Source organism: Siphateles boraxobius, unplaced genomic scaffold (genome assembly GCF_051911475.1).
Source record: "Siphateles boraxobius isolate OS27281-9 unplaced genomic scaffold, OSU_SipBor_1 5, whole genome shotgun sequence".
NCBI lineage: Eukaryota > Metazoa > Chordata > Actinopteri > Cypriniformes > Leuciscidae > Siphateles > Siphateles boraxobius.
In genome coordinates, this window is record NW_027509141.1 from 21,791,276 (window position 1) to 21,817,593 (window position 26,318).

Consider the following 26,318-nt stretch of genomic DNA (forward strand, 5'->3'; position numbering starts at 1 on the left):
TCACTCTCGGTCTATTTCTTGAGCTATCTCTTGCTCTTTTGTTTTTCGTTTCCTAATCCTGTTTCCCCTGGGAATGCTCTATCACTAAAAAACTTTTTTGTTGTTTTTAAGTGTTTTTTTTATCTGAATTAAAGAAAGCTTTATCTTTCCTCGCACACTCTTTCAGAGATCTAACCAAAATAGGCCTATATATATATTTATTTATTTTCTTTATCTTTTTTGTGAAGCTAAACATCTCACACTCTCTTCCTCTGAAAGTCTTCTGAATTATAACTCATGGATTTCAGATAGGAACAAGGCAACACCGTCCCAATGGATCCCGTATCTAACATGTATGAAATATGAATGTAATTTCCATTCAGTGCCTCTGAGTTTCTTAAATCTGATTTAATATCAGTGCTGTGCTTTCCATAGAAGCCTCTGCAGCGGTGAAGTTCTGGGTGAATTATGAATTGTTAATTAATGTGCTTTTATTGTTGTCTCGTCCACAGCTCAGAGCCCATGCAGTGGATATTAATGGGAACCAAATGGAGCCTCCTATTGATCTGTTCATCTATGTCATTGACATGAATGATAACAGACCCGAGTTCAAGAATCAGGTCTACAACGGATCAGTCGCTGAATGGTCCAAACCTGGTAAGTATCCACAATAAAGGTCATGGCAACAATTATATTCGTGATGATGACAAAGTTGTGATGATTTTTTCAGTTTATAATTTCATTTCTTATGCCATCAAGGAAAAGCATTTATGTCATGACAGCTCTCGGATTGTTTGGCATGGTAATGGGTATGACAGTGTTGATAAGTTTGGTCTTGGTGGAATAGATCTGCTACGCTGCTGCTGCTGTAGGTTATTGTTGCTACTGCAGCTGCAGAACAAGTACAGGAATTGCTACTGTCAATACATATCCGACACAATGCTGTGAGAAAGTAAGACATGCTGCTGCTGTACAATATAGCGTACGAGAATTACCCCCAGCAGATCTATACAGGTGGAGCTGGGGAAGGTGGAGGGTTTCTGAAAGTGTGCTGCACTGCTAAGCAAATGCTATCCAAGCATTTTAAGGTTGAGTATGCGAGCTCATTGGTTACTGATAGAGCAGGAACCAATCATCTGTACCCTATAGATAATGATGTGATTGCAAGCAGGTTGAGTTAAAGACCTATCAGCCCGCTCCATCTAGAATGATAGAAAAAATTATAGAACTTTATATAAGGTAATGATGAATTACATGAATTCCTATGCTGGTAATTAAATTGACTGAAATCATCATCACCAGCATATGGCATCATTTCATATGGAGGTTTAATATACATTCTATTTTTTGTAATATTATTTGGTTATAATATTTTGAGATCACACACACACATCATATATATAATGTTGTATTATTTTATTTTTTTACTTTTTTTTCAGTATTAGTTCATGTTATTAATATTATTATTAAGATTGTTATTTTAATATATTAAGTTATGCTGTTATATTATGATATATGCAATGATGTGTATATATATATATATATATATAATGTATATATATATATATATATATATATATAATGTGTATATATATATATATAATAACTCATATATACTTAACTTGTGTTTATGTCGCTCAAATAGTGCGCTTGCCCAGCTACAGAGAAACTAGTAGCCAGACAAATGACCAATCCTGAGAGGCGAGGTCACTGCACGCACTCTAACAGCACCGTTATATTTCACAGAATTATGACTCGAGAACCGTATTATTGTGCCGTGCCTAACCGATCTCAAGTGGAAATATAACTGGAACCATTCCGTACCATTCTAAGAACCGTTTGGCTCAATGGTGGAAAACGATGAATGAAAACTAATGAATGATATGTTCAAATGTTGATTATGGATTTGTGTGCACAGCGGACAATAACAGGATATATGCGCTGATCGTTGTTTTTAAGATGCAGTATGAGATTAGGGGGTATGTGTCAGATTATTATTATCATGTAGTAATTCAAGAAGGGAATCTAATGCTTTCCCTTGATGATTAATTGAATACCCCATGTGAATCCCCCCTTTCTGTGAACGCTTCTCTGTGCTCTTTGAACCAGCGTTCCCATTGTGTCTTAACAAACACAGGTTCAGATTCTTCCTTTATTCTCCACCTCTTCGGTTTGTTAGGCATCAGAGTCGACTGGCTGAGCAGCAAAAGCATAGACTATGATTCAGATTGGGTCTAACTTTTGTAATGTTACGGCCCAAATAGCTTGCCTCTGAGGACAAAACTTTAGTCTTTATTTTGTTGAGCTCCCCTCAAAGAAAACTTGATTCTCATGGGAATTCATAAACAAAGAGAAAAAAGAGCAGCACAATATTTTCTGTTTCCCTTCAGTAGAGCGTGGGTCTGCTCCACAGCAAACAAGCACTGTAAATTATCCATGGAAAACGGACGTTTTGCAGGCTGTTCCATTATCCCTCTGCTGTCCATGCTGACATCCTCCATGTTTTATGTGAATTAAATATATGAAGTCCTGGCGAATTCAAGCTAAACTCCGCTCTCGTCCCTCGTGAGACCGCAGTTAATTTCATTGCCTTGAAAATGGCAATGCCAATATTGCCCGTTGATCTTCTGTGATCACAAGGATTTAATCACAGAAGATGTTTTGTATATTTTAAAAGTGAACGTTGAAGGAACATGTTTATCAGTTTAACTCACCAAGGGAAGCTTAGACCAAACAGATGCTCATATCAGAGTGTCTCTGAAGTATTACAGCGGATTTTCCATCAGCCCCCTGCACTACAGGCCACGTTCAAAGAGGAGCATGCAGGGAAGTGTCCTTATCACCAGCCACAGATGTATGTGAACTTATCAGATCAATTCAACTGAGGGATCCAACTTTAAATGATACATTACTGATTTCAGTGCCAACGAAATACCTATTTGGAGGTGTAGACACATAGAGTAATTGAATTGTGTTTGTTGCTGCCTAAACACAAGTAATCACCCAATTACTGGGCATTTAGAAGACTGATCCAATTTAAGTTTAATCCAATTCATCGCTGATTCAGACCTGGATCAAATTAAACTGTTTAGTGTGAATCTAGCCTTTTTTAACATGAGTGCTGAAGTATTAGCATGACTGCAAACAAAAAAGTGTAGTAAAAAGTATTTTGCGCTTCATGTCAAGTCAATTCAGCTTTTATTTTCATTAAAAAATGTGTGTAGGTGTGGAAATTAAATAGTGGTTCTCTTACAGATCCTGGAGGTAATTTTACATAAAACTATTTTAAATTTCAATGTTGATCCTGTCAACTTTCTTAATTCATGTTTCTGGTCTTATTTTGAAAGATAAATTCCAAAGAAAATTGAATGAGATTCACCAATTTTGTTTATTTATTTATTTATGTATTACTAAGGCTTGCATAGACTAGTAGGGTAGTCGACTACCTCAACCGCTTGTCTTTCTTTACACAATTTGTTATGTTTTTTACAATACATATAAGAGATGTAATTGTTAGAAACATTGGGTTGTCAATTAATAAACACGTGTTGACAAACTATTCTTTTTTATGTTCTTGTTTTTAACAGTAACATAAACCACGAGTACTCGAGTAGTTGACAAGTAAGCGACTATCAGAAATCGGTAGTTATTACAAAACAAAATTGGTGCATGTTTTCCCATTTTCTTTCAAGATTATTTTTAGGCAGATGTTCTATCCTACATTTTGTCTCCATTTAACTATTTTCTCTAAAATACTTTTGATTTTGATAGTAAAATGTGTTGCAGCACAATATATGGAAATTGAGAGATAATATTACAACACCATAACAGAACATAGGCTTAGTGACTGTATGGGATCAGTGTATTCTGAGAGAAATATATTTTGGTTCATATAAAGTGATGTGGTATGATATTGTGGAATGGATGTTTGCAGTGTATACAAGTTTAGTATTCTGTAAGGAGGAACAGAGTATTTACAGTCCAGCAAAATCAATAAAAAACATTTTTTCGGAATTATCCTGTTTTAGTGACAATCTATGAAGCAGTTAAGGCTGCTTCGCTGTTCTCACATTCTCAAAGACATAGAACGTTTTCCTGTGCTTTTCATTAACCATAATTTTCACTTTTTTTTCCTTAATACCCTGTAGAAAATTTGTATGCCAAAAAGTCAGCTGCACCACGCAATGATACTGTTCAGAAAACTCATGTTTGCGAGCTTGAGGAAATGCTCTAGCCAATTATCCGTTGAACTGATTTCTTTTCTCTCTTTTTTCCTACCATCTCCAAATTATTCTGTTGTTTTGCATTTTACTGGCCTCAAAAATCAACAATGATCCTGTCTCATATTTTAGTCACATGTATCCTTGTTTACTTTCCTTTCTGTTCTCCAGCGTAAATAACTAGCGACAAGGGAATATTTTCGCTGTCTGTTGCAGATAAAAACAAGCCACACCAAAAGAGCGGCACGGTTAGAAAATGTAGTTTTCACACTTCCAGCTCACACAACCGATAAGGAAATCTGCTAACTGTGGATGATAGGATGCTAGTCAACGCTCAGTCTCAGACAGCTGGCTATAGGGGTTAATTAGGCCCTGACGTCCGTGCACGAGAGAGAAGAAGAGAGAGCAAAAGCGAGTGCTGAGAGGAGAGAGGAATGTTTCAATCAGTTTAATGGACTTAAAGTAGGCGTCTGCCTCTGGCTCTTTTTTGCAGGAAAAGTCATTTGCCTCTTCATAGTCCTCAAAGGACTCCATATGGCTACGGCCCTGACAAAACAGATTTGCTTTGAAAGGCTCACCGTGAGGGTGGTGTGAGACAGTGCTGTGTGTAATATGCAGTGGAAAACGGAGTGATAACAGCTTGGAGGACTGGTTATGTCTGGCTAGCAGCTTGTCTCGGATGGACAGCCATGTATAGAGAGCTTTTATGTCGTATTTTCAATGTAAGCATGTTGTGATCCAGCCGTACAGTAAACAAATGATAATTGCGACAGAGTGGCGGTGAGATGGATTTTGAGTATTCGGGTTCGAGAAGAATACTTATTTTCACATCAGACAGCCTTGAAATGGGAAAAGATTGGAAAGGATAAGTTGCTTTTAACCGAGCCGGCGCTGCAAGGGTCGGTTTCCATTCCCAGGCTGGTTATGTTAAACTTGTTAAAACTAATGACTCCCCAATTTCTTATATACCTGTGAAAGAGAGAGGCTGCCGACCAGCATGCGTCTAATGAAAGGAGGAATTTTGAGCTTCAGTGGTTTAAGTCGAAAAGCAATTACAGCATTGAATTAGTTTTCAAATTAAAAAGCAATTGAAAAGGCCCAGGGGTTAACTGTTTCCTGCATGGTCATCTCTCTCACTTTTACACATAAAGAGCATTTAATCCCGTTACAGAATGGCACTCATTGAAAATTGAAGGCGACAGAGTTGACATGCAACTCTTTTGTCTTCTTCATCCCTCCGCATGTGCTCGCTCACTTTCTGGTTGTTCAAAAATTGATGTAGCCCTATCAGAAGAGGGCTTAATTGTTTTTCTTCTCCCTTTGCTCATTTCTTCCTTTTCCTCTTTCTCATGGGGCGTAGTGACAGATTCTGCTCTGAAACTTAATGAACTTTGAAATAGAACTCTCAGCCACAATTATCCCCTCGTAGGTGTGTTGTCACAAAATGATGACACTATATCCGCACAATTACAGCTGGGCTGGAGAAACCTGCGAACGCGTGATGTCTCGCGCAATGCTAAGCGTGCGGCCGCTCCCCTCGGACCGGCTTGTGGGTCAGCGGGGCCATTAATATTAAATGACAGAAGTGACGGGAACACAGGAGCGACAGAATGACATTAACACGGAATGACAGGGTGACATTTTGCCCACGTTGCAAGGGGGTTTATCCTCTGTTTCCTCTATTTGGAGGCCCCTAATTGCTCACTCACATTTGAGATGGTGTGAGACAAGCTCTCAGGAATCGATAAACATGTTTTGGGGACTAAAGGCCAGACGGACCCCCAGCCGCATCATCCGGCACCTGACGCCTCACACTCACGCAAACACATCTCACACTGTTGATTGCTGTTTTTAAACATGCGACTTAGAACAAATAGAGGCAAGAGAAGAGGCTTTTGAACTTGGCACACATTATTTTTTTATTTTTTTATTTTTTTTATTTTTTTAGCCAAGACATAAGTATTCATTTTAAACTGTTCCACTCTGACTGCAATGGCATTTAAGCAAACAATGGAAATTTAATTTTAGTTGATGATTATGCCCAAAATAATGAAAATATAAACACGGTACAAGGCTTTCGGTTCGGTAATCGGTACGCATTACAAACCGAACGATTCGTTGGACCATTTTTCCCGCTGACCAAAATCCACCATCACAACGTTGCGCAACATCAAATGGCAAACGTAATGAAAGCAGAACGAAGCTGCGCTACTCATTATTTTGTGCTTCACGGATCGTTTATCAGTTCGGACTTCGGACCATCAACATCAGTGCAGCGCGAACTGATCTTGATCAAGCGACACTGTTACACAGCGCTGAGAGATCCAGTAAACAAAGCATTTGAATTTGCAACATTCACCATGGATTTAATGTAGTAACACTAACAGTAACCATGAAAGTGTGGCAGAAATAGTGAAATGCTTTCAAGTACATCACACATCTTTTTCCAGCACTTCGAAACTCAAAAATTGTCATATTTAAATGTTATTTTTAATAAGATGACCAAAACTTAATTTTTTCATCCTTCAAAGATTACCCCCATTTATAAACCTAAAAGTTTCAAGATTTAGGAAAACTCACACTTATTTAAAAATAATTTTTCTTTTAATAAATAGGACATTTCTCTGGCGTTTTTCATTTTGCTATATCGTATCGAACCGAACCGTGACACCACTGTGTCGTATCGAACCGAACCGTGAATTTTGTGAACCGTTACACCCCTAATATATATATATATATATATATATATGAACATTATCATATAACTAATAATTTATACATGTATAATGTATTTAATTAATTATTAATATACGTATCATTAATTTAACATTTTAATTTTAATTAAATATTGAGTTTTTCATATTCAAATAAATATTAAACATAAGTTTTACTATGTAGTACAAAAGTAAATAAACTCAATATGAATATATTATTAGTATTATTTCTATTATTACATTTTTTTAATCATATTTTTGCTGACAGGTACATTTGTTTAGTTGACCATAATGTGTCTTGTTTGTCTTGTCTTCATTGTTGACAAAAAAAGTCATCAAAAAGTCCTTTAAATTGGAAATAGAGGGGAAACTTCAAATAATAACAAATAAGCCTATTAAAAAAAAAACTTCAAATAATAAAAACTTCAACCGACATTTTTATCAGTAATTTTGTTTCGAGTTTGACACTGCCCTCACAGGACTGATTGATAACGAATGTGATGGAGGTGAGAGAGGCAGACAGACCCTCATTAACCGAGCAGATTTTGTATGGAGAGCAGAATCAGGGATGATGAAGAGGTGACAGCTTAGGTGAGAAAGACCGCGTAATCAGATGTGACGTTTGGACATTGCTCTGACACCGGGAGCAGCACACAAATTTTTTAATCACCGATCAAATAGCCACCGCTTGTGCGCGTTTTTTCTTAGCGCCTCGGACAAAGAAGCACAGCTGCTTTGTGACAGAAACTGAGCGATTATGCATGCGCTGGTGTTATGATTCACGCTTGTTTACCTCTCTTCCTCTGCAGGCACTTCTGTAATGCAGGTTACGGCCTTTGACGCCGACGACAGCACCACGGCGAACGGGCTGGTGCACTATCGCATCCTGAGCCAGACGCCTCACATCCCCATTCCTAACATGTTTACCATTAACGGAGCCACAGGAGAGATCAGCACCATCGCTTCAGGCATCGACAGAGAGGTTAGTCTCATCTTTTGACGTACATGTAAAAGCAAGAATCCTTCCAAGAGCCCGCTTACTGTTGATTAGTGTGTAATGGGTTTGGCATTCTCACCTGTTAATGGATTTGAGTGTACGAATGTGTGTGCTAGCATACCATTCCAAGATTGTTTGTCTTGGCCTCACTTTTTTTGACATCATTCTGACAAAATGACTTCTCAGCTATGGTGTGTCTGAGCATACTTGGTGTGGATGGTCCCTAATCTCCTGTGAACAACATTTTGAAGAGACACTCTTGCACTTTTACAAACAGTGCTTTTAGAATCAACTTAATGATCAGCCTGTCCTTCGAGCTGTCTGTGACCTTTTCGAGTTGAAGAGCAGATATCTGCCTGCCCTCCCAGAACACCCCATCAGAGCAGGACAGCAGCTACAGCTTCAATGACTTGGATGCTGAAAACGCTGCAATTATCGTGGCTGAATTTCAGTTGGCATACTGTCCTACGTAGTCAGTGGGTTCTAACCCAGCTAATAGGGAATGTTCTCAGACCTTCAGCTAACATTCTGGCAAGGTTCTCTCAAAGTTATATACATGAACGAACGTTCCTCCAGTAACATTAATATAACGCTCTTTCAAAGGTATCCGTTCTTTAATAATGTTCTCAAAATGTAAGCACAAAAACATTTTTCTTGTTTTAGTTGGATGTTATTCTTAAATTGTTTTATGCTACTACTTGTTTAAGAATGTTCAAAGAAAATCAAGCTTTTAATCACATATGTCTATGTGGTGTTTTTAATATGCTTTAAGACAAACCATGTTTAAATTCATAAGTCAACGCTATTGATGAGTATTTTCTCCTTAAAACTGCAGTGAACCAAAGACATTCTCAAAAATGTGGTTTGAAATCGCTGGTGTTCTTGACATTACAAACCTTTCACCATACACCATCAACGTGTGATCATCAACGAGTGGATCTTTGAGCTGGTGTGAGTGAGTGGAGGCGGGGCTAATTTGCATATTCATAGAATGGCGTATACTAAATGAGGCAAGGATGTAGAGTTACATTCATGCTATTTTAAGGCAAGACAAAAAAAGAATTCAAGATTTTTTTTTAAGATTAAATAAACTTTAAATATCATTTTGGTGATCAAAGTTTAGTTTTAAGGGATAGAATGATTGACAACAGGGGAACTTTGAAAGTAACATTCACACAATGTTTGTAAAATTATAAAATGGAATATTCACACAACCAAGACAAAAGTTTATAAAACATTTATAAAAAACTGGATAGTTTGAATTTTCAGAGAACATTCTGAAATAATGTTTTCATAACTTAATGAGAACATTAGCAAAACGTTTTTTCGAACATTTTTTAGTTACCTGGAAATGTAGTGGGTCCATAAGATGACTTAAATGTATTTAAATTAATACATTATTAGTAATATATTAAAATAATATAATTTAAATCTAAATTAAAATTATAAAAATAAACACACAAAATCAAGATGTAAACTGACATGGTATTTATTTTTGATGTTCCCTCAATAACCACTGGTTTACTTGCATTTAATCTTTTTCACCAGTTCCTCAAAATCATACAGGTTTAGAACAACATGATTAAAAACGATGCTACGACAAAAAACTACTTTTATTATCCTCAAAATTGATCTTGGCGTGTGGCATTATTTCATACTGATTTAAAAGTATTTGCTTGATTCCCCTGGTAGTGTGTATGCAAATTTAGATTCAGCCTCTGTTACATTTCTGTGTTTTCTAGCTTGTCCTCTGTTGCACAACAGAGTTATGTACATGCTCTCGAGTCTTGTTATACTTATTATTTCCAGCCCCTCATAGAATTAATTCATCTAATCACTGGAGTCTTCTTAGTGTGTCTGCTTTAGAATGCAGTTGACTTCATTTTCAATACTTGCATACACTCACATACCCACACAAATGAACTCTGTGGGTCATGGGAACAGCTTTCCCATAACTCATCTGAGTATCAGAGCCTGACCCTTCCCACCAGACGTGTTCCCCACCTTAACCTCTTCATTAATCCCTCTCTCTATCTTGCACACACACACACACACACACACACACACACACACACACACACACACACACACACACACACCACACACACACACACACACACACACACACACACACACACACACACACACCACACACACACACACACACACACACACACACACACACACACACACACCACACACACACACACACACACACACACACACTCTCTCTCTCTAACAAACATAAGCGCACACACAGTTGTGTGCTCCTCCTTAACCTCCCTCTGCTCCACTAATGAGCAGGGTCATTCAGAGGTCCATTCAATTTATCCCAGAATGCTTAAGCGGACCTACGGGGAAGTCTTTCAACTTCCACTTTATCTCTCCTTCCTTCCTACGTGATCCCTTGCTTTCTCGCCACAGATTCCAGTCTCATTCTCATTAGCGTCATATTAAAATATTCAAACATCTCTAGTTGTAGTATCTGGAGACCGGTTTCTTAGAAGTATTAATTATATGACAAATATTGCTGTTTGTCAAGTATAATTGATGATGATGGTGATGATGATGATTATTCAAGTGTAGTCATTATTAATTACACTTTACTGCCAGGATTATTTGCTATATAAATACCTTTATTTTATAATAGTAATAGTAACAACAACAATAATAATAGGAATGCTTATTATTATTGCTGATGTTGTTGTTATCAGTTACACTTAAGTGCCAAAATTATTGGCTAGAAAATGAATACTTCAATTTTATTATAGTCATAATATTAACAATAGGCATTAATATTAACAATAGGCATTAATTTTATTATCATCATCATCATCGTGAGATTAGCTATTATCAGATGCACTTTAGTGCCAGTAAAGTAGATTAGGAAACTTGGGAAATGATGCGTTGTAGGAAGCTAAAAACTTTCTGACAATTCTGAAAAGGATAAAATATATTCCTTTATCATAAAGGTCCTTAATGGTACTGAGACCCCTAGAAGACCAGTCACGAAAAACTGGATCAGAACATGATGGTAGAAAAGATAAATGGTTCACTATATGGAAGCCAGAGCTGATGGTCTGATTAACCCAAAATGCTTCCTAAATTGAACTTTAAGAGTATTGGCTACTACTAAAGTGCCTGAGACATTTTTACTATTTATAGGAAGCTGAGAGTAAATTATCGAATGAAGAGAGAATTTTGAGGCTGACAATTCCATTCGGGCACAAACAGGGTGTTCAGGAACTCTTGAGGAGTTGGTCCAATACAAAAGCTTATTGATATTACAGGCCCAGTAATACTGTTGAAAATTTGGTAAAGCAAGGCACCGTTTGGACTTTGGGAGTTTGAGAACCTTTCGCCTTATCCATGCACATTTGCCACCCCACAAAAAAGAGTTAGTTGTCTGATTTAGAGTGACAAAAAAATACTTGTTAATGAGAATGGGTGTGATAAATACTCCTAGATTTCTGAATCCTTCCTGAGCCCACATAAAGGGGAAAGGATGTCAGGAAAGCGTCTCAGCTGCTACATTAATAGGGAACAATTCGCTCTTTTGAAGATTCAATTTGTAACCAGAGAATTTGCCAAATAATTCAGAAAAATTAGAGGATTGGTGGTAACGATAAAACGGGGTTTGCTATATATAAAAGAAGGTCGTCTGGACGAAGGGACAGTTTATAAGAGCCTCCGGGTTTACTTTTAATATTATTAATAATAATTCAAACAATTAAAGCAGTTGTTGTTGTACTGTTATTAAATTACCTCATGAACATTAGTGGCTTGTATCAAATCACTGTTGGTGGAGTTTTATTCAAATTAGCTACGATTTCCCCTTGCTTAAGGGCGTTTTTGCACTACAGTTCTATTACAGCCATCATCATTATTCCTTTGGCATCTTGTTTCACTTGGCGCATAAAGTTCTCTACCCCTCATGCGCGTTAGATGACTTTTGCTGTCATCTCTAGATTTGCTATTTTTTCTCTGACAAGTTATCATAAGTATATACCTGGAGCAATGACTCCTGCTAATCCAATGACTAAGACAGACTGAGAAGGTCTCTTCTGGAGCATGAATGTGGGTCGTGGTGAACACTGCAGGCTGGTAAACTGTCCTCCTCTCAGGACCAGAGAACGACCCTCATTAATCTAACGCTCTCTTCCACCTGTGCTCTCTAATTAGAACTAGGACAGTCTTATGTGTTTACAAAGCCAAATCGCAAATGGAACATTTGGAAGATTTTCAACATCACATTCTCCATCAGCGAAGACGTTGTTGGACGAGACTGAAAGGAACAGTTCACCCAAAAATGGAAATTCTGTCATTATTTACTCACCCTCATGTCGTTCCAAACCCGCATAACTTTTTCTTCCATGAAACACAAAAGATGCTTTCGTTGGACAGAATGTTAAAGCTTCTGTTTTCCAAACAATGATGGTGGATGGTGATTTAGAAAGACAAGCTCCAAAAAAGAAGAAAACTGTAGAAGCATTCTAATTTTCACAAATATAAATGATTACTACAGGCTCGGAACAAAATGGGGTTGAGTAATACCACAAGGGGCTGAGTAAATGATGACACCGTTTAGTATTTGTGAGAACTATCGCATTTAGTATTTGTGTGAGCTATACATACACTGTACACTACCGTTCAGAACTTTTATTCAGAAAAGATGCATTAAATTGATCAAAAGTGGCAGTTAAGACATTTTTATTTCAAACAAATGCTGTTCTTTTGAACTTTATATTCATCACAGTATCCTGCTAAATTTAAAAAAAATGGTTTCCATAAAAACAATAAGCAGCACTGTTTTCAACATTTGATAATAATGAAATGTTTATTTAGCTGAAAATCAGCATATTAGAATGATATCTGACGGATCATGTGACACTGAAGACTAAATTGCTTTTTTTTAATTTATTGAATTAGAAAAGTTATTTTAAATTATAATGATATTTAACAATAGTAATGTTCTGTATTTGTTAGTTTTTTTGCTAAGGGGTTGAGGGAAAAAAACATATTTTGTCCCTTACTTTTTGGTTGCGTTGAGCATTTGCAGCACCTGTGTTGCAAACTGATGAAGATGTTCTCTTAAAACTTTTCTTCTTTTCTTCAGACGCAGCACGTCGGCCACCATACAAAGTAGGGGAAAAAATGCATCAAAGATTATGGAAAACAGTAATATTGTTAAATAGACTGAGGCATTGCTGTTTGTATGTCCACTTAGTGTTTAGATTAGTGGTCTTACATGAATATGCTCCCCCATTTCAATGTTGTACACAACAGGCGGCGCATGGGAGATGGGCAGCTGTCTACACACACATACTGTATACCCATCCTAACATTTACCTCTCTCCATTTCCATCTGTCTCCTTCACACACAAATTTTCTCATCAGGAGCGCAATCCTTCTCCATCAGTACCTGTAGACTAATTGGAATATTTATGCAGTAATTAGTGGGTTGAAGAAGCCTGGTGCAGTCACTTGCAATGGTGGGAGTTCACATTCACTTTAATGTCACACACATCTGATAAGGTCTGAATACCAATTACCCTCTCACACCGAGACCCCATCACCTCTACACACCTCTTAACCTGCTCGCCATCACCTGTCTGATTACAGCAGATAACAAGCAGCCCCTCTCCCCGTCTTTCTGCACTGCATGCCTTTTTCTGCAACTGTCATCTTGTCTTACGCCCCTCATGGCAAATATGTCCATCTTATGCACTTTACAAGCAGCCTTCCCCGTTTCTGTCTCTTTTCTCTTTAATAGCATGATCTATAATATCATACAGGAATTTAATGGAATTGGTTGTGTGTGTTTTGATGGGTTTAGGAAAGGCATAATTCTGCAGATAAAAGTTAAAATGAATCATTTATTCACCCTCGTGACCTTCCCAGCCCTCATGGCTTATTTTCCTCTGTGGAACACAAAAGGAAAAGTTTGGAAGAATCTTCATGCTCCTTTCTATACAATGAATGTGGAACTGTCAAACTCCAAAAGGACAAAATAAAAGTTTGATGGTTTAATGTTTGAAAATGAACAGTGTACGACAGCCATAAATATTGGTATTGTAATTTTACTGTTGTGCTGTTTTTATTTATTTTATTTTATTTTATAATGCACCTTTACTATAATAATGTTTTTATTTCGTTCAATAGTTTTTCTTTAATAATAATAATAATAATAATAATAATAATGGTCACATTTTAGATTAGAGTTCCAATTCTCACTATTTACTAACTATTAACTATGACTTTTACCTAAAAAAACTCCTAATTATTGCTTATTAATAGTTAGTGAGATAGGTGTTACATTTAGGAATTAAGTAGGATTAAGGAATGTTGAATATAGTCATGCAAAATAAAGCATACATATGTGCTTTAAGTACTAATAAACAGAAAATATCCTAGCAATATGCATGCTAACAAGCAACTTGTTAATATTGAGAATTGGACTATAAAATGTTACTATAATTATTATTATGTAAGTATTATTATTTGTTATTATTCTTAATATATTCATGTTTATTATTATTAGTCATTTTGATATATAATTTTAGTTTTATAATTCCAAGTCTTCTTAAGTAATATGATTGCTTTGTGTGAGGAATAGACTGAAATTTAAGTAAATTGCTTGGAAAAGGTCCAATATATCTATTTTTTTATTATTATTATTAGCATTAGCCGATACATTTTTCTGTTCGGCCAATAAGGACTTTTATTTTTTACCATAAAAAAAATCTATATAGGTTGACCACTAGAAAAGAGCAGCTTGGACAATCTGTTATAAACCTCTCCTTTTGTGTTCCACAAAAGACAAGTCATACAGTTTGAAACATGAGGATGAGTAATGATTAGGGCTGGGTAAAAAATATCGATTTCTCGATTTTAATCGATTCTCATTTTTACGAATTCTTAAATCCCAAGAATCGATTAGTCATCCTGTTTTCAGTTGATGAATGAATGGAACATTGTAGCGCGCATCCCATCCAATAAACACAATAATCTTTGTGCTTTGTTACTATTGATATGAAACAAAGTCTCAGATTTCAAATTACGTCCATTTTCTTACGAAATTCAAAAACATAAATACCGTTTTGGCGCTGTGTTGTGAGATCGCTCTGACGCAGCTCAAGATAAGCAGCAGCGCCGAGCACACATAATCTTCTCTTCCGCCTTAATATTACCAGTTACAGCGTGAAATAAACATGAATGAGCATCTGAAAGTGTGTTAAAAGATAGAGTATAACTTATTGAAATCCTTGTTGTCACATGGAATCGCTCAATCATTGTTTCAACCGAGGAAAGACGTCAGTGAAACAGCTTGTAAACAATGTCATGTAACGTCACATTTACCTCAGAAAAACCATATCCAGTGACCATGAACTCGTTAGTCAGCTAGAAAAATTAACTCTAGAGAGGAGCATTTTGCTAAATATATGCACCATATTACATATGCATTTTATGTTATTTTATGATTATTTTATGTTTTTCAATATTTAATGCATGTTTGAATAAATCTGGCAAGTTTTTATGACAGCCACCATTTAAATATTTATATTTCATATAACTTTATTATTAGAAAAATAAATAAAAGTGTAATTGTTTGTATACAAATCAGTAAATCTTTACCTTTAATATTAGGCTATAGTAGGCTAATGAAACAATTTTAATGATACAACTGACTCCATAGTTTACAGCATTGGTTAAGAGATTTGTTTTCCTTGAGAAAATTTGCATTGTATTGTACCTGATATCCAACATAATCAATATTGAATCGAATCGAATCGAATCGTAATCGAAATCGAATCGCAAGCTTGTGAATCAAAATCGAATCGAATTGTGAAATTTGTGTCAATACCCAGCCCTAGTAATGATGGATGTGAGTGATGGAATTTGAATTTATTCCTGAACTATCCCTTTAAATCCCATGGTGCTATTTAACTTAATGTAGTTTAATGTTCTTTTCATTTGTCAGATGTCATGATGTATCACAATGTTTGGTCACGGATTTGAATCACATAAAATCAAAGCGCTTAAATGTTCTGCAGTGGCAGCGCTGTATCTTTTGTCTCTCTCTGTGTGTGTGTGTGTGTGTGTGTGTGTGTGTGTGTGTGTGTGTGTGTGTGTGTGTGTGTGTGTGTGTGTGTGTGTGTGTGTGTGTGTGTGTGTGTGTGTGTGTGTGTGTTTGTGTGTGTGTGTGTGTGTGTGTGTGTGTGTATGTTAAAAGCCCTGCATGTCTGTCTCAGCAGCTCTGTGAATCTGTTCGAGCCAGATTGTCCAGGCTGTTGCTTTTCATTACCTGTCTCTTGTCTCTGCCAGAGGCCATGTGGTCTGTGTGTGTGTGTGTGTGTGTGTGTGTGTGTGTGTGTGTGTGTGTGTGTGTGTGTGTGTGTGTGTGTGTGTGTGTGTGTGTGTGTGTGTGTGTGTGTGTGTGTGTGTGTGTGTGTGTGTGTGTGTGTGTGTGTGTGTGTGTGTGTGCACGCGCGCTTGCCTAGTTGTGTCAGGTCTGGGTTAGAACGTGTCCACTCTGCCTCATCTGATTAGGGAATCGATCAGTGTGTGTGTGTGTGTGTGTGTGTCCCAGTAATTCCCAGATGATCCAAAGCTTCCTGTATGTGGGAGATGAGGAGAATCATAACTTCTGGTTGCACTCTATCCACTTTCATCTCCTCCACCGTCGCTTTCCTCCTCACCTTCCCCTTATCACCTCTCCGCTTTCCTTCTCTCCCGAGGGAGCGAGTGATGTGTCGGGGAGAGGTGAGGTCAGGGCCCGTCGGGCTGTGAAATGCTCCTCATAACGCTCGACTCAAGCGTGTGAGAGTCTGTATGGATGAAACTCGTCTCCCGTTGGATCTACTCTCAAGTCGCCAAGATTCTGCCAGCTGTCCTGAGGTGTAATCGCTTTACATTCTCTTCAGGACTGGAAATGTGTTTAAGCTGGTCTCTTGGTGTCACGTTACCATCCCCGCAGCCGGCTCTGTATGAAAAGTGTGCGAGATTAATTACACACTGATTTGTTTCTCTTGTTCTCTGCAGAGCATAACCAGAGGAGACAGTATTGATATTTCATTATGGTGTTAATAAAGGTCAGCCGCTATTGAGCTCTCATTAATAGAGCCGAACTGGGCAATATTAACGAGAAGACGCAGGTTTTAATGACTCTCAGTGTGTGTCTGCGGCACTCTGCAGTTCTTTAAGTGCTTTAAAACAGTGAGCCAGTCCCTGACCTGTCTCTTAAATACAACTACCTGAGGGAGAGAGAAATATGAATGGATAGACAGAAGGACAGAATGAAAGAATCAGCTTAAACCTGTCCAGTCAGTCAGTTATTATAAAGTTTTTGTATGAAGTTTCCAGGCATCACAAGGCCACATCAAATGAGCATAAAGATAACCAAATTAATATGTATTGACTACATTGAATATTTCCTAGTAGAAATGGTATCACAACATGAAAAAAATGATATTTATAAAGCTTCTACCAACAGCTGAATCATATGCAGAGGATTGTGGGATATTGTAGACAGAGAAAGACACATGCTATGCTGCCTTCACCAGACCAAATTAAGGCATCTTAGTAGACAGGATGCTACTGAAACATTGATTTCAGACATGTCTTGATACCTTCCTTCTTTCTTATACTTCCTGCAAAAGCAGGGTTTATTTTTTATTTTTTATAATAAGGCATCATATCTAAAATATAACCTCCTAGATGACTGATTTGGAATGCTCTAAATAGGCACCCACTCATGTGTCATAAAAAATATCAATCAAAAATCTATTTTTTTTATGGATAATACTTTATATATACAGTACCTTTTTAAAAAAATGGGGTTTAGTTAAAAAAAATCCAAGGCTGCATTAAATTGATCAAAAGTGACAATGAAGACATTTATAATGTTGCTACAAAAGATTTCTATTTCAAATAAACACTGTTCTTTTTAACTTTCTAATCATCAAATAACTCTTACATACATATATATATATATATATATATATATATATATATATATATATACACAATTTTTTTTTTTTATATTGATAATATAAGTACATACGATATATATATATATATATATATATATATATATATATATATATATATATATATATATATATATATAATTTTTTTGATCATCAGAAATGTTTCTTGAACAGCAAATCAGCATTTTAGATTGATTTGTGAAGGATCACGTGACACTGAAGACTGGAGTAATGGATGCTGAAAATTCAGTTTTGCCTTCACAGGAATAAATTACATTTTAAAATATATTCAAAAAGAAAACAATACTATGCAATAATACAGTTTTACTGTATTTTTTGATCAAATAAATGAGACATAATTCAAAACATGAAAAAGTCATATCTTGGGAGAAAATATCTTAAAGATATCTTAGAAGGTAACATAATTATGCTGCCTATGTAGGCAGTATGCCAGAACGTCAGAGAAGGCATTTCCCCGCAATGTTTAGTTCTGATCAAATTTATGTCCCATGTTCAGTCATCTCCTAAAACAAAACAAAGCCATCAAAGTAAACCCATCAGGATCTCCAGCAAGGTCTTGTGAGGGTATCCATTGCTTTACAGCAGAAGTCAGCCACCTCCCTCCAAGACACCCGTCCCCCAGACCTGTCTCGGTGGGACACTAACTCGTCCTTGACTCCCCCTACTTCCTGTCTGTAACAACAGAAGGCTTTCGGCCAACCGGATTAAATTCGGCGGGAGCTGAAAGAGGCAGAGGAGAGGCTTTGGCTCAGGCTCAGCTCTCTGCCTCCTCCCAGTGTGGACTAACTGGAGTCAGATTCACCCGAGCATGGACAGGGGCACAGTTTCAGATCTGTGCCCAAAGGAATGTTGGCCATGCAACAACAAACACTTCGATGTGTGTGCGCGCTTCCATGTTTCTATCCATCTGTTGCCCTCGCAACCCCTGCTTTTCATCCGTGGTTACAAATACTGTAGGCTGGTTCATGTCCGTTGATGAAGAGTTGTTTTTGCGCACTGATTATCTGTGTGCGTATGCGTGTGGGTGTGTATCTTTCCAGAAATACAAAGTATAAAAGCAGAACAAAGCTCACAGTAGCCTCTTGTCCTAATTAACAGAAAAGCCTGCGCACAAGCAGACAGACAGACAGACAGATAGACAGACAGACAGACAGACAGACATATCCCCAGACAAACACAAAGAGCTGCCATTCCCCATGTACACAATATTCAAAGTCTTTGTAAGATGGCTTTGTTCAGGCTTAGATGCCAAACTTCTAGACCAGAGATGCCAAAACCAGGGCCCCGCGAGCCAATGTTGGCCCGTGATGACCTTTAATTTGGCCCGCCATGACATGAGAGGAGAAATATAGCCTTGGAAAAAAATAAAAACTTTTGATTGAAGTAGACTTGTGCCGGCATACAGTAATACTGTTTATCGCTGCAATTAATATGCACAATATTGTTACTTTATGGGCTGTTTAACGGCAATTGTGTGCAACATCTGACTGAGAACGAGAGTGTAAACAAAACCCGTAATGAGAACTATGTCTGAAGGCGGACCGCTTACGACTATAGGGGTGAAAAAAAAATAACTATCTGATGATGAAAGTGCATTATGGAATTTAATATTCTTTTATGTGTAGTATTATAATTACAAAGGGCGTCTCCGCAGCCACAATAAACGCGGAGCATGCAAGGTTGAGGAAACAAATGCACACTTTAAATTAAGAAAAATCATGCTGCTAAGTTTAATTCCTACATCATCCATAAATTTGTCAATCAATTTTTTTTATCAAAGTTCATTTTTGTTTTCTTCCCCATGCAGTTGCGACATATTATGCATATGCGGTAATAGTTGGAGGATATACACTGTGCTGTAACTTGCTTTTTGTTCATTATATGTTATGTAAGAGATAATGTACAATCAGAAACAAAATAAACCCTGACAAGGTGCAACAATATTACAGTTAAGATAATATATATTTTTTCAATACAATCAATAAATGAAAGCAAGACGGCACCAGTGCATTTGTATGAATCAAGATACACCATTGTCATGGACAACAGTGAATAAATTCTGCGATTGACCAATCAGAATCATTTATTATAGAGAGCCATGTAACAAATGCAATTTAATGTTAATTTAATTATCAAGATGTATGCTTAATTTAAAGATGGTTATTGTTCTTTTATTACAGTTTTTTACAGTCGCTAGGACACATTTCTCAATACTTAAGTCACTTTTTCAAAACTCTTCACACAGTGAGTACAACAGAAGTATATGTGGGCTAAACTGTGGATCATTTATCATTGCTTTGGCACAAAATGCACTCAATGACTACATCTTTCAAATTACATTAATTCTTTTCTCACTTTGACACAACAACCGCCAAAACTCTGTGTTTACAGGCCAATTTGCACATGCTTACATTCTGTTTTCAAAACTGTTAAACTTATGTTCAAAACAATAACATAATACAAAACTGAATGTGACAGCAATTTGCTACATTTCTACAGTAATATTGTAATGAAATATATTTCGAATCTAAAAATGAAATGCAATAAAAACAATTGGACAATTGGACCAACCACAGCTGATTCCTATTGTATCTGTATCGGTGGATGGTGTGTATATAAATTATTGTATTTTGGAATAGGCTCTATGCACGATCGCTTCCGCGTTTTGTCTCAGCCCGCCCAGTTACATCCGGTGCTGCGTCAGAAGCCGGGTTTGCCTTAGGTGGAGATAATGGCAAATTACACTCGCTGTTTACAAAAACTTCCTGCGGTTGACGTGAATGATGTTAACAACACTGTGAGGCAGTTAGCTGTCACACATAAGAGTAAGAAAGAGAAGGGCTTTAAATTATATATTTCGACCTACATCGACAACTTTGAGGGTGAGTATTCTCTCATATCGTGCGAAATCCGACTAGCGAATCAGTTTCTAAAATCGTTGTCTCCGTTTCTGAGAAAATGAATTTTATTAAAGTTGTGCCGCTATACACTTCGCGCTATGCGGAAGTAAAGACGCTGGCTGAGATCCTACCGGAAATACGTCAGCAGCGTTCGTGCATAGAGCGTATTACTCTGTGAAAAAAAAAAAAAGACAAAATATATTGAAGCACTGCATCATGTCTGATTCATTCCAGTAAAATATATTCCAGTGAATTCTAAACAGTAGAGAGGTGTGCTTGTTTTACAGAAGAAAACATTGTATGCTACCGGTTGTTAGTGTTTTTTAGGTCATTGTTTTGTGGGTGACAAAGTGTGTTTGTTGTCTGTCAACCTTTGCTAGTGTTCTGGAAGAATATGTTGATTTGAGACATGTATGAAGTGATATGGTAGTTTTAGTGCATTTTGAAAGTGAAATGAACTGCTGTGCCGAGCTGAAATTTGGTTTGGAGAACTGTGTGAAGAGTTTTGAAAAAGTGACCTAAGTATTGAGAAATGTGTCCTAGTGAATGTAAAAAACTGTAATAACATACTTTATATTTTAATCAGTAAATGTTCTGTCACATGATATGCAAATTCACTTTTCATAATTGCATATTATAAATCATAATTTATTTGTGGATTAGTTCAAGATTATTTTATTTTATTTATTTTTTATTTATTTTTTAATGTCAGTTGGTGTTTAACTAAAGTAACTAAGTAACTAAAACATCATTTAAATTTAATATAACAGTTTGTATAATGAAACTTTTACTTTTTGCCCACAGACCTCAATCAAGTTATACTTTTGGCCTATTTAAAAAAATATATATTAATTGAAATAAAACTGAAATAAAATATAATTAGATGAAAACCGTACATAATTAAACAGAATTTAGAATGTTTCCTTTGCAACTAATTGAAATAAAATAAGTTAAAGTACTATAATTAAAAACTAAACCCTAAAAAAACTAAAACTGAAATTAAAAAATAAATTACAGCTAAATGTAAATATAAAGAACTAATAAAAATGACAAAAACAAACTACTAAAACTTTCCACTAAAAGGAAAATATGAAAATAAAAGCAAATTAAAGTTACATTATAGTGTAATATACTATTTTGGACTACTATACTATTTATACTGTTTCATTCAGGACTATTGTATGTGTCATTCTACCATGGGATTACCATATAATTCTGTACAGTCGTTCCCAGAATTGAAACCTGTTATCAGTAAAAAGGAAACAAACAAAAAACTTCATAAACTAGACTTTTTGTTAGATTGTTTTAATTCTAAAAATACAATCTTTGGATCTTGAGTCCTGATTTACCTGTGTGGTGTGTGTGTGTCTCTTCAGTTGATTGAAATGGACATGTTCTGTGTTGTTTCAGAAAGTGCCTCAGTACACCATCATAGTGCAGGCCACCGATATGGAGGGCAGCCTAAACTTTGGCCTGTCCAACACCGCCACGGCCCTTATCAGCATTACTGACATCAACGACAACCCGCCAGAGCTGGATGCTAAAATGGTGAGTATCCTACAATTTAAACAGAGTAAAAAAATAATAATAATTCTCACCATGTTTTAGGAATAAAATGTTGTATAAAAATCAGACAAATTTAAATAAACACCTCTGTAAAAACCTTAAAATATAGATATTTTAAAAAAAAAATGGTTTGGTCAGATTATCTTACCCATTTTTATGCATATTAGAGTATCATTCTACCAACATCAAATTATATATAAAACATTTACAATTGAGAGCCAGTTCCCTTTTCTTTCTTTTTTTTTCTTTCCTTTTTTTTTTTTTTTTTTGTATGGCACTGTTAGTTGCTGCTTATGCAGTGTTCCAAATCAGGAACTTATGAGGTGCCATGATGATTAGAATGCAGCCTTGTAAGATGAGGTTTTGGAACAGAGCTGTAGTCTGCCTGTTTGGACGCATCCACTTCTCATTACCCCGATTTCGGAATTCTAACAGTGTCTTGATACTCATTTAATTCACACAACACTGTCTGACAGCTGGAGAAACCTACTGGAGCTGTGAAACAAAGAGAGATTCAAGAGCAATGAATTCTGGGAGGTGATGAGGGAAGAGATGGAGTGAAATGGAGGGTGTCTCTCTCTCACTCTCTCTTGCTCTCTCTCCTGTCCTCATGCCAACTCTGCCCCTTAGGTGACTGTAGTTCCTCTTCAGGCATCTGGCTTCAATCCCCTCTCATCCACTCACTTTTTTTTCTCTTTTCTCCTTCTCTACATCCTCCATCTCCTGTTTTCTTTATCTCTGTATCTCTACACCTCTCTTCCCACATTTACCAGTGTTTGTTTCTGTCAGCCTTCATCTCTCTCTCCTTCCTTCTCCGCTTAACCATTTATCTCCTTCCCTCGATCATTTTCTCTGGCTTTCGTTGTCTATCTCTCTCTCCGTTTCCATTTATTTCCTGCTATCTGCCATCCCTCTTTTATCGCTCTCTCGCAGCGCTCATCTCTGGTGCCCTTGCGTTCTCTCTCTCATTAAGTAATATCCCCAGGCCTCCGCCTCAGCGTCTGATGCTGAAGCATTCTGAATTATTTTGCACATTTTTTTTCTACCTGTAATATTTATTTGAAGGCCAAACGATACTTAGTGAATTAGTATGACATCTATCATCTGGCATCAGACGATCTTGCTGTTCATTTTAATTGGTGTCATTTTATTCTTAAATGTAGTTTTTGAGGACTGGATGTTTGTGGACAGGTCTCTCCGCCCATGTCAAGCGTTTGGCTGCTGTTGTTGGTGGGTTTGAGATGTGATGTGCTGACAGGGGTAGAGATTGCCTATTGCTTATGGCCGGAAGGAATCACAGGGTCAAGGTCAAAGGTTTTTCTCAGGGTCACAACCCAGCGCCCCTTGCTTGAGCTTGAGCCGATGCGACTCAGACGATTGTTTCCTTTGTTAAATGGATAGTCCACCCACAAATAAAAATGCTGTCGTTATTTAGTCACCCTCGTGTCATTCTAAAACCATAAGACTTTCATTCATCTTCGAAAGGAACGGACATATTGTTTAATGAAACCCGAGAGATTTCTGTCCCTGCACTGAAACTCTTTCAAGCTTCAAAGCATAAAGACGTTGTAAAAGTAAATGAATCGAGCAGTTTAGAGAGAAGTTACAATCGTGAATCGTGTAAATCCAAGAAAAAAAATATTTTGGGGGTAGTGGGGTGCTGGTAACTGTATGAGGATTGAAATCTCGAAATTATACGTTTTCTAATACATTTATTTCATGCACGGATTGCTTCTAACAATGTTAATATCTGCATGACGCCCTGAGAATGTTAGCCAGGGTTCAAATCTACTTTGAAACAGTACTTTTTTATGAATTTTGACTGTGCATGGTGGTGAGAATGTGTGATAACTTCGTGTGATCATCAAATCGCAACTGTTGTGATGTAATTATATAAATATATAGTCTGATGCGCTACGTGTTTCAGTGGACTCTAACAGCACTGTGGTTTCAGTTTCGATTCTTAGTAAATGCTGCTCTGCACGTGCTGTGTGTTTGAGTCGCTTATAATTTGAATTTGGGAATGCAACATTCGTTATGAGAATAGTTAATAAATCTGTTGTTGTCAACAAAGAGAAGTCATAAGGTCTCTCTGCAGTTTCCACCGAAAGAAAAGCTTGATGGTTTAACGTTTGAAAACAAAGAAATTAGGACAACCATAAATGTTAGTATTGTAATTCTACTGTTATTCTGTAAAATAAAATAATAATAATAATGATAATAATAATTATTGACATTGTTATTAATAATAATACATATTATTATTATTTAATACTTTTGATAACATATAGTGTATTATATATTATCATGATTATTAAATACTCTATTTTTAATTTTACATTGCAGTAGTATTTATTATTGCAATATAACATATTTTAATTTGATTAAAAAAAATTGACAATTCAGAATTGTGAGATTGTGAGTTATAAAGTAAAAAAAGTTCTATAATTCCTCAGAATTATAGATTATAACTCGCACTTTCTGACTTTATAACTCACAATTGCGAGTTTATATCTTGCAATTCTGACTTTATAATGCGCGTTGCGCAGTTCTGACTTTACAACTCACAATTGCGACCTAATATCACGTGATTCTGAGAAAAAAATTCTGATTATTATTATTATTATTATTATTAAATTCAGATAGATTATTATTATTATTACCTTTTATATTTTTTATTCAGTTGCAGAAACAAGCTTCCATACCCCTTTAAGTCCAAGAAATTCAAAATTTGTTTGATTGACAATTATTGTTTTAGAAAGAGGATAATACCTAATATAACAAATTTTAAAGTTGTTTACTGAGGATTCACAGTAAACTGCTTCAGATAGCTGCTGTTTTCAAGTAACATGAAGAGAAATCACACAATCAGATTTTTAAGGGTGTTTCAGCTTAGTTAATCGCAGATTTAAAAATGAGTCTAGCAACGCTTACGGTCCAGACTGAGATGGAGAGTTGGGAGGGAGAGACGCAGGACAGACCTCCATCCATCTTTTCTTGACACCTCCCCTAAGTAATACACACCAAGAATCTCTCATCCGTGCATTAGACTCTGTCTGAATGAACAGTGAAGGGAAAACAGAGCGAAATTGAAGGTAAGACTAAAATCAAAAGAACTCATTGCTCATCCACCCACTTGATTACTCTTGATACTTTCTGAAATTGTCAAGTTTTGAGTATTTTTTTTTTTTTCTCCATAAAGGCTTGAGCTTTATAGTGTCCTTGTCCATTGCGGTGTCCATAATTATAGAGTGCAGCTGAAGCACAACTCCGGTGGTCAGGTTGTCTTGTCTTAGCTTGATGCGAATGACAGGTCCTAACAGAGCAAGTTAACCCAGATGACACCAGCAATTAAGTCCCACACTCAGCACATGCTCTCGCTCCCAATAACAAACACTTGTGTCACATATCACTGAGCCGAGAGAAAATTACCCACAACTGGTTTACGACAGGCTCGCACGACCTGACACTTGTGAGGGTCTGTTGATTCAGTCAGCGGTTTGTGAGAGACTTGCTGAATCTGTTTTTTTGGGGGGGAAATAGTACACTGGGAAGAAAGAGAACGAGCAAAGCTATCAAACACCTTGACAGTGGAGCGTAGACAGCAAATTGATTTTCTTGTGTCTGAAATTCATTGAAATCTTTTCAGAGTTAAATGTAGACAAAGATTTTTATTAAAATAAAGCTTTAAAGCTGAGAATATGAACATCGGAATCAACTTCTCGTCTGCACTCTATGGCTTTGGGCCGTGGAATTGGCCTTGTGCTTCTTCTGTTTGCGTGTTTGCGACAGACAAAGCAGAACTCTAAAGCAAATTCTCACCAATTTTCAAGCAGAATTCATAAGGTATGTGCTAGAACAAATTTGTTTTGTTTTTCATCCAACCTATCCCTATCTCCCTCTCTCTCTCTTCACCCACACAGACTGAGTAT

At 36.6% G+C, this 26,318-nt stretch overlaps 1 protein-coding gene across 2 annotated transcripts in view; it reads left to right on the plus strand.

Annotated features, from left to right (window-relative positions):
• The window catches only part of cdh4 (cadherin 4, type 1, R-cadherin (retinal)), a 299,509-nt gene that overhangs the window by 253,955 nt on the left and 19,236 nt on the right, over positions 1-26,318 (plus strand). For both annotated transcript variants that reach the window (XM_077203296.1, XM_077203297.1), the window contains exons 7-9: positions 492-636; positions 7,723-7,895; positions 22,231-22,368. In XM_077203296.1, coding sequence (XP_077059411.1) covers positions 492-636; positions 7,723-7,895; positions 22,231-22,368 — 456 coding nt within the window. The remainder of the gene's footprint in view (positions 1-491; positions 637-7,722; positions 7,896-22,230; positions 22,369-26,318) is intronic.